Source organism: Geospiza fortis, unplaced genomic scaffold (genome assembly GCF_000277835.1).
Source record: "Geospiza fortis unplaced genomic scaffold, GeoFor_1.0 scaffold432, whole genome shotgun sequence".
In the NCBI taxonomy this organism is placed as follows: Eukaryota; Metazoa; Chordata; class Aves; order Passeriformes; family Thraupidae; genus Geospiza; species Geospiza fortis.
Window position 1 is genome coordinate 442,871 of NW_005054436.1, and position 9,021 is coordinate 451,891.

The 9,021-nt window shown below is 56.9% G+C and overlaps 1 protein-coding gene across 1 annotated transcript; it reads right to left on the bottom strand.

The window, feature by feature from the left end:
* Positions 1–736: 736 nt before the first annotated feature.
* ZDHHC18 (zinc finger DHHC-type containing 18) lies at positions 737–8,029 on the bottom strand. Its single transcript, XM_031062076.1, has 7 exons — positions 7,875–8,029; positions 6,328–6,477; positions 5,476–5,613; positions 5,024–5,072; positions 4,599–4,701; positions 3,266–3,375; positions 737–828 (listed from the first exon to the last, which is right to left on the bottom strand). The coding sequence occupies exons 2-7, from the start codon at positions 6,470–6,472 to the stop codon at positions 747–749; spliced, it is 627 nt and encodes a 208-aa protein (XP_030917936.1). The 5' UTR covers positions 6,473–6,477; positions 7,875–8,029; the 3' UTR covers positions 737–746.
* Positions 8,030–9,021: the final 992 nt, after the last annotated feature.

Sequence of the window (9,021 nt, forward strand, 5' to 3'; positions counted from 1 at the left end):
TTAGTGCCAGAAACGGAGCTGAGGAGCAGCAGGAGCAGGGCCAGCATCCAGGCTGGCTGGCACAGTGGCACCAGGCTGGGGCACAGGGAGGAGGGGGCTCAGGAGCTCATGGGGGGCTGCAGGGAGGGGGCAGAGGGGCAGCTCACAGCCCACAGGTGACACGTCCCATCCCAAGTGCCCTGAAGGAACTTACCTTGGCCACAGGAGGAGGAGCCGGGTGTTGCAGAGAGGAAAACGGGCAGAGGGGCCAGAGGGGTCACCAGGGCCACAGAATGGGTCAGGGATGGGGGTCCAGACCCGCCCCAGGGGCCACGGCTCCTCCAAACACCAAACCTCTGCCTGGCTGGGGTTCCCTCACACAGCCACGGCCGGCTGGGCTCCAGCCAGCCCCAGGCTGCAGAGCCCTCTGCCACGTGTCCCACAGTGTCCCACAGCGTCACACAGTGCCCCACAGTGTCCCACAATGTCATACAATGTCACACAGTGTCCCACAGTGTCCCACAGTGTCTCTGGTGGGATCAGGTGGTTCCAGCCCAGCACAAAGCCAGGAAAAACCAAACCTCTCCTCTTCTGGCAAAGCCTTCCTGTGCCCCCTGACCCCACAGCACCGTGCCCCCGTGGGTGGCATTCTGGTGGGATTCTGGTGGGATGGATGGGGGTGATGGGCTCTGAGAGCTGTCATGCAGTGGAGATGGGTGGCTGCAGTGGTGAGAGGGAGAAGGAAGCACTTTCTTACCAGCCAACCCTCAGAAATCAGGGCAAACGTCCGAGGAGGGGCAAATCCCGTCAGGCTGTGCAGGAAATGGCAAAGTCCTGGCAGGCATCCTCCTGGGGAAGACACCAGAGGTTATGCACCTCACACCTGCCACGGGGCCACAGGGCTGGCACAGACGGGGGCACAGATCCCAGCTGGGGACAGGACACTGAGGTGACAGCAGCCGGAGGGGATGAGCCCCTGCCCAGCCTGGAAATGCGGGACAGCAAATTCCCTTCACTCCAGAGGAGTCACAGCAGCGCCAGCTGCTGCTCATCCCTCCCTGCAGGAGCTTCCAGGTGGGGCCTGAGCCCAACAGAGGGCAGCTGGCACCTGGGAGATGCCAAACACCGGGACACACCTGCCCCCTTCTGTCTTCAAGGAGGAAATAATCATCCAAGCAGTTAACTCTTTCAAAATAAAATTTTATTGAGTAACAAAGGAAACTGGTTTAAATAAAAACAGGAAGGAGTCTGGCCCCTGGTAACCCCCTCCTCACTGCTCCTCTGCCATCCCCCTGACACAGGCACTTGCAGAGTACAAAGCACGACGCTGGTGAGCTCAGGGGGGCTGGGCTGCCCCCCAAAATGTGCTGCCCCTGCCCGAGGGTGAAACTGGTCTGTCTGATCCAAGGAAACCTGACAGGCAGCACGGCACTGTGAGCCTCTGCCTGGTGCCAGCGTGCACAGCGCTCCCTGCACAGCAAAGAAAATGTTCTACGTAGAAAAAAGTCCTACAAATTGTGCAAAAATATCCAGCAGCTTTGAGTAACACGATTCAAGTATTGCTACAAGGTTTGTGACTCTGCCTTCAGCCCAGGGACACGGAGCTGGCTGCCTGGGTGCAGAGGGGTGCTCAGGGATGAGCAGCTGGAACGGCTCCCAGGGCACTGGGGACAGCCCTGGGGACGCTCTGCTGCTCAGAAACCAAACCAAGAGCACACCATGAGCTTATCAGAGACCAGCACCCCCGCACTGCTTCCTCGTGAAACCCCACCTGGGAGGGAATTCAGGAATTCCCACACTTTTCTGCTGCCTCTTCATCTCCCACAGACAGGACACAACCCTGGGAAGCTCCAGCTCCCAAACCTGACCCCTGCAGCCTTGTGCATCTCCTGAGAGTCACAGAGCACAGAGTGTTTCTTCTTCCCTGCTAGATGAGGGTCCCCTGACTCGTGTCCTTGCTGCAAAACGTGTCTGACCAACTGGCAGGGCCAAAGCACAGCCCCAGCCAGCAAACAGGAGCAGCAGGGATCACCCAGGACATCCTCACTTGCCTCCAGGCCTGAGTGCCAGAAGAGCCCTTCCAGGTGGGCCCAGGGAACAGGGAGTGTTGATGGAGCTCACAGGGACACCAGGGAGGTGACACCTCCTCCAGCCCAGCCCCGAGTGGGAATCATCTGCCAGTGCCACCTCCCAGCCCTGGCCCATCTCATTCCCCGCAGGAATCACAGCAATGCCCTGGAGTTCAGGCTCTGGGGGCTCCTGGGGACCCCCTGTTCCAGCACGAGTCCAAGGGTCCCACAAGCTGTTGGGCTCTGTCAGGCAACACCCCTGACAGGCCACCTCACAGTGAAACAAATGAACAAAAAGTAATAAATAAATGTAAAAAAAGAAGGCAACGCATGGCTCGAGTCTTTGGCAGCTCTGGGTGCCAGGGCTGTCCCGCCTGAGGCCGGGCATGGGGCAGGGGAAGGAACTGGCTGGAGCAAGGTGCAGGCACAGCAGGCACTGGGGACATCACAGCACTGCTAGGGAATGCCTCCTACCATGCTGGTGTCAGTTTTGGCTCCAAGGGAAGGGATTTCACTCTTGGGACTGGACGGGGTCCCGATATCTGGCTGGATAAATCCTCTTCTGTCTATCAAACTGCAAAACAGGAAGGGAAGAGCAGTTCAGGGAACAAAGACTGAACCTGGGGGCTCACAGGCCACAGGGAAGGCTCCTCTCCCAGGAGCTGCTGAGCACAGCACAGGCAGGATGCTGGAGCACAGGGTTCCTGCCCATCCCAGGAGCCACAGGGAGCTCCGGGCCACCACAAACCCAAAGAGCAACTGGCCAAAGGGCTTTGCAACATGAAACCCCATGAAAGAGGAACAAACTGGAGTAAAATGCTGTTCTCTTCCCCACAACCTCCCAGCCTGGCTCCCTGCATGCACACATTGACCAGCTGTGAATGGCAGCACTGCATTTTGGCACCTCTGAACCCACCACAAAGCCTGGGGACACTGCAGAGAGCAGGGCCTGATACAAAATGTACACCACAAAATATAAACCACACTTTACTCTGCTGCTGTTAGCACCACCGAGCTGCTCCAGGACTCCAACCTGGATCCCCCAGGGACCCCACATCCCAGGACAGGCTGGGAGCTCCAGGCAGGCTCTCAGAGGTGAGGAGCAGAGCAGGGCCTGACTCTGCCCAGCTGCCCCATCTTGTGATGGAACTGCAGCTGTCCTGTGCTCTCCCGTGGCAGGAGGCAATTCCCAGCGCCTGGAGGCCACGGGCTCTTACCTGGGATAGAAGGGTCCACACAGCACTGCACAGCAGTTTGTGAGGATGCTTTTATGGCTGTAGGGATTGGCAAACTCCGAGCCCCTCTTGTTTGACCAGGAGCCTTTGATCTGAAAGGGATGGACAGAGATTAGGAGGGGAAGGATGGAGAGCAGACAGTGACACAACAGCAGTGGATCCTTGCAGGGGTGGAAGGTTTGTCCCAGAGCACAGGGAGGACACCTGCAGGCACAACAGCCACGTGCTGCCTCTGCTCAAGTGCAGCCCTGCAGCTGCAGAGCTCCCAAGCTGTGCCCTCCCCGTGCTGCACAGCAATTCACTGTCACTGCTGTCACCACCTGCCACACCACCCCGTCCCCCAGGCTGGCACCCAGCAGAGCAGGGCTCTGCTCCCTCAGGCCCCAGGGTGGCACCCATCAGAGCAGGGCTCTGCTCCCTCAGGCTGCACAAACAGCCTGGGGATTCCCGGCCCAGGGGCTGCTCTGTCCCCACCCCTGCAGCTGCCCCAGCTCTGCTCCGAAACTGCCTGTGGCACAGGGGGTGGGCAGCAGCCACAGCTGCCTCAGGCTGCACTGAACCAGCACCAGCACCTCCACCAGCACATTTCCTCCTCTTGTTCAACTTCCCCTCCCCAGCTGCAGCACGAGGCTGGAGCCATGGTGCTCCCAGAGCTGGGGTACAAACTGTGAGCTTCACCCACACAGCCCTGAGCAGTTCTGCCACACCTCTGAATGTAAGGTGGAAAAAGCAAAACCAAAAGGGATGCAAACACACTTTCTACAGTGCTGGAAGCTCCCAGCAAGGATTACAGGTACTTCTGGCCAGAAGGGCGAATTTTGATTCTGAGGATCAGACAGATCCTGCTTTTCCATACAATCTGCCCCACTCAGGGCACTCATTTGGTCCTCAGAGCCTGTGCACACCCCAGATTTGAAGGTAAATCTCATCAGATGTCTGTACATTGTTTGCTAATTAGAGATGAGGAACTGCCAGACACAAAGGGACTGGCCCAGGGTCTCAGAGGAAACCCATGGTTACATGGGATGCTGAATTCAGATCACCAAGCTCACACCCAAATACTCCCCTGGGCCAGCCTCCCTTTTTTAATCTCACAACTCCTAATTTAAGCAAGGCCACAAACAGACTGGAAAAAACACACACGTGATGGTTCTAACTCAGCCACCTGAAAGTGCAGCTGTGGGCACAGGCTGTGCTCTGCACTGGGTTAGCACAGGCAGTGAAACACTGCACTGGGGCAGCCAAGAATGCCCTGAAAGCTGCTCAGGATGGGTCACGGGCAGCCTGGCAGCAGGACAGGCATCCAGGTACTTACATCTTCGTTTGTCGTCAGGTTGGAGGCAACCAAGTAAGTGTGAAAACCTGAGAGGCCCAAAATGGACCAGACTGAGAAAAAACAAATCACCAGCTCCAGCACAGTGAAACAGAAGTCAAGGAAGTCTCCAGGAACAAAATCATCCCACAAGGAGAGGCAGAGGACTGTCTGGGGAGGTTTGGGCAAGCTTCCCATTCCCCGGGCTGGTCTGCAGGGAACCACCAAGGCACAATCTGCTCCAGCTCTTCCCTTTCCACCTAAACCTGCAAACTGGGAAACAACCCACCCTGAGTCCCAGGTAGCCAGGGGACTAAAATACTTTGGGGAAAGGACACCAGGGTGAGCTGCAAAGAGCTCCTGGCCCCTCTGTGTCAGTGATTAGCGGTGCTGGGCACCCCGAGCAGCTGCTGCCAGCAGAAGGATATCTCGCAGGGGTTGTCTTCAGAGTGGCCAGGAACCCATCCCTCTGAGAGCCTGCAAAGAGAGAACAAGGAATGGCATCCCAGCAGGCAGCCCTGCCCCTGCAGCCAGAACTCCACCCCGTGGGCCGTGTGGCTGTGTCTGTGTGCCTGAGGAACACCTGCAGTTTGGGACGCTGCAGGAATGTCAGTGCATGGACACGGCTCCAGGAGATTTGGGGCTGCTGGCAAAGTCACCTTCCGTGCCAGGGTAAGGGTGGCTGCACCAGCAGCTCACCTGCTCTGGGAAGCAAATCCCCTCCCCAGCCCCCAAAGCCCCTGTGCAGTGAGGTGCAGCAGACCCGTGGGATGCTTTAGTCCCTCAGCTGGTGCAACCCCGCAGACCCTCCCCGTGCTGTGTCCCACGGGAGCAGGGAGCAGAGCTGAGCTGGAGGCACAGCCCCCCGGGCAGGACTTACGCAGGGTGAGGTGGGTGACGACGCAGGCGAAGATGAAGGCGGTGAGGAAGGACAGGGACAGGATGAAGGCGTAGAAGTAGCGGTAGTTGCGCTTGCCCACGCAGTTGCCCACCCAGGGGCAGTGGTGATCGAATCTCTCTGCAACAAAGGCTCGAGGTGAGGAGGGCTCCTGCCACCCCACACCCAGCATGGAGCAGACTCTGCTCAGCCCCCCAAAATGAGGAGCTACAAACCCATGTTCCCCCTGCACTCCGAGGGCACAACCTCTCTGCAGCAGTGCAGAGGCACAAAGTTTCCACAGTGTCTGTCCCAGCCTGGCCACACACACTGAGGAGCCTGCAGCAAACCTTGTGTTTGTGCAGGCCTGCACTGCATTTTACAGAACCCTCCTTCCAAAACCAGGGAAAACAGAGCCATGGAGTCTTGGATGTGCTGCCGCTTGCCCTGAAACACTGCACTACTGCTGCTTTCAATTTAAATGCAAAGGAGACAGACCATGCAGTATTTTATAATCCTTCAGGAGAAGCAAAAAGCAATCTGTCCAGGAACACAAGTGACAGGATCAGTGACAGGACCAGAGGGAATGGATGGAGCTGTGTCAGGGCAGGGCCAGGCTGGATATTGGGACAAGGCTCTTCCCCAGAGGGTGCTGGCACTGCCCAGGCTCCCCAGGGAATGGGCACAGCCCGAGGCTGCCAGAGCTCCAGGAACATTTGGACAATGCTCTCAGGGATGACCAGGGTGGCGGTGTTGGGGTGTCTGGGCAGGACCAGGGCTGGATCAGTGATGCCTGTCGGTCCCTCCCAGCTCAGGATACCCCGTTTGCTGCCCAGCTTCCCCAGCCCTGCTCACCCACGCAGTTGTCGCAGACGCTGCAGTGCGAGGTGCGCGGCGGCCGGAACATCTTGCAGGTGTAGCAGTACTTGAGCTTCACCACGTACTTGTTGATCACCACCTCCATGGTGCGGGCAGGGGGACGGTACGTGGAGCTGCCCATGCTGTCTGCAGGGACAGGGAGGGACACTCACACCCCTGTGCCACCACCCCCAGCCGGGGCAGGGGCTGGCACATGCTCTCCTGGCTTTAACGGAACACAGGATTTGTTGCAGGGTGGGCAGCCAAGAGCTCAAGTCAGCTCCAGCATTATTTATGGCTTGTCTTTGTTCAGTGGAGATGCTGCTGGGATGCCAAGAGGAAGCAGTGAGTGCCCAGTGCTGTGGAACATCAAGTAATTTACAAACGGTGAGAGTGAAGCAGCAGCCCAGGAACACCAGCTCATCTCGGCGTGTCCAGCAGGTCACAACAGGCAGCCTGGCTGTGAAGGCACGTGTGGCTCTGCCACAGGAGCATCCCTGCCACTGCCAGCACACAGCCTGTCACCCTACAGCCTGCAGGGACTCGCCTCCGTCACTGTGGGGAAGGACAGCAGCAGGTCTCAAGTGCTCCAGTAGATTCCCTGGAATTTGACATGTTTGTGTTCATAGCACAAGAGGATTCCTCCTCCTCCTCCAGGTTTAGACTGAGGATTTTTAGGGGCACTGCAAGTTAAATCTCTGTGTGCTGGCACTCCATTATTCCCTGGGGGCTGGAGACTGTTCCTGTACACAGCAAGAGCTGGGAACCCCTGGTATCATGTTTACAGTTTTGGGGTTACTCCTTTTAGACAGTCCCAAAAAAGTACCTTTCCAGCTGTGAGGAATTCTTTGAAAATAGTGATGCAACAGTGAGCATGTTAAGAGGATAATAAGTGGATTATATTAGCAGTAACAGCTGGCACATCAGGCAGCATCTGCAGCCAGATTACTGCTTTAGGCCCTTATAAATAGAAACATGGACCACCACTCTGGGGATATTTAAAAACCATCTTTAAAATCAGATGCAGAATTACTGCCTTGCATCTGTCTTCAGTAGGACAGATTCAAGCTGTCTCATATCAGCTTTGCTAAAGCATTTGCTCCAACCTGTCACATCAACAAGGTCCTCAGCTCCTGGATGCAAACACCTCCTTGGCTGTCCCCAAACCAGCGTGACAGAGCAGTTTTTAGAAGAGGACAAACATCAGCCTACTCTAAAGAACACCTTGCAGCACAGCAGGCTCAATGGCAATATCGAAAAGCATTAATTGTCCTTCAACTCTGCTGCCTGGGAAAACACTGGGACTGAACAGGAGCAAAAACCACCTGAGCTGCTGTGCAGATCCTCTCTGAGGCACTGCCAGAGGAGCTTGTTGCACCTCTCATCATGACTGGTAAGCACTGTCAAGCCTCACAATCTGATACTCTGAATTTCTGTCCCCCCTGGACAAACCCAAAGGAGCCAAGATCCAAGGAAGGGGCCTCATTGAGCTTGAAAGGTGCACAGACACACACAGAGCTGAACACAGGGATCAGAGCTCTCACCAATTCGCCTCTCCAAGTCTGCAGCCTCGCTGGGGGTGGCTCTGGGCAGGATTCCTGGGTCCCTGAAGCTCGTCTGGAGCAGGCAGCTGATGACAAAGAAGAAGAGGACGGCAGCAATGATGGGGATGGCCAGGGTCAGGTGACTGGCAAGGAAGGGGCAGCTGTTGAAAGATAAATAAAATGGAATTGTTATCAATCATTGCACAGACCCGCTGTCAGCTGGAACATCACACCACAACCTATCACGGGGCAGTGGGCTCAGGAGCCGACCTGGGGCTGGTTTTGCAGAGATGGGGCTGGTGTGATCACACCCCACACCAGGGCAGCTCCGTTACCCGCAGGCAGCAGCTGAGGACAGCAGAGGACACAGCCCTGCGCACACAGAGCCACTGTCCCCTCCTGCAGAGCACCCAGAGCCAGCACACGATGGGCTGCCCCAGCCCCCGAGGGCTGCAGGCAGTGCTCAGGCTCTGCAGCACTCTGAGAGGATTAAGCAACTTTTGTTTCACGTCCCCAGCTCAGCTATCCAGAACCAAGCAACAAAACCCCTTCAGTACAGGCCTGAGCCCCTCAGTCATCCACAGAAAGGTCAGTGAAAGGAGAGACGTGAGCTTGTTGTCAGCCCTTTCCTGAGAGAACCTCCAGAGCCCACTCTGCCCCACCAGGGAACAAAAATCACACAAATCATAGAATCCCCAAAGGGTTTGGTTTGGACCTTAAAGCCCATCCCATGCCACCCCTGCCATGGGCAGGGACACCTTCCACTGTCCCAGGCTGCTCCCAGCCCTGTCCAGCCTTGCCTTGGACACTTCCAGGGATCCAGGGGCAGCCACAGCTGCTCTGGGCACCTGTGCAAGGTTTTCCCACAGAAACCATGAAATGCAGACACAGACAGATGTATTTACTGCAACCCAGCAAACTGGAGTCTGTGCAACAGAGGAATCCTGCAAAAATAACAACTTGGGAGAGCCCCAGGGCATCCTCAAGCACGAGAGAGTGACTCGGCAAGAAGGGAGGCAGAGCAGATGTCCTGTGTGCTCTGCCCGGAACACAAAGCCCTCACTGTGCTGAGCTGCCCGTCAGCCCCCGACCTGGCACGGAGCTGTCAGGGCACGGATGATGCTGAGAAAGGGGTTTTTCCATCGGG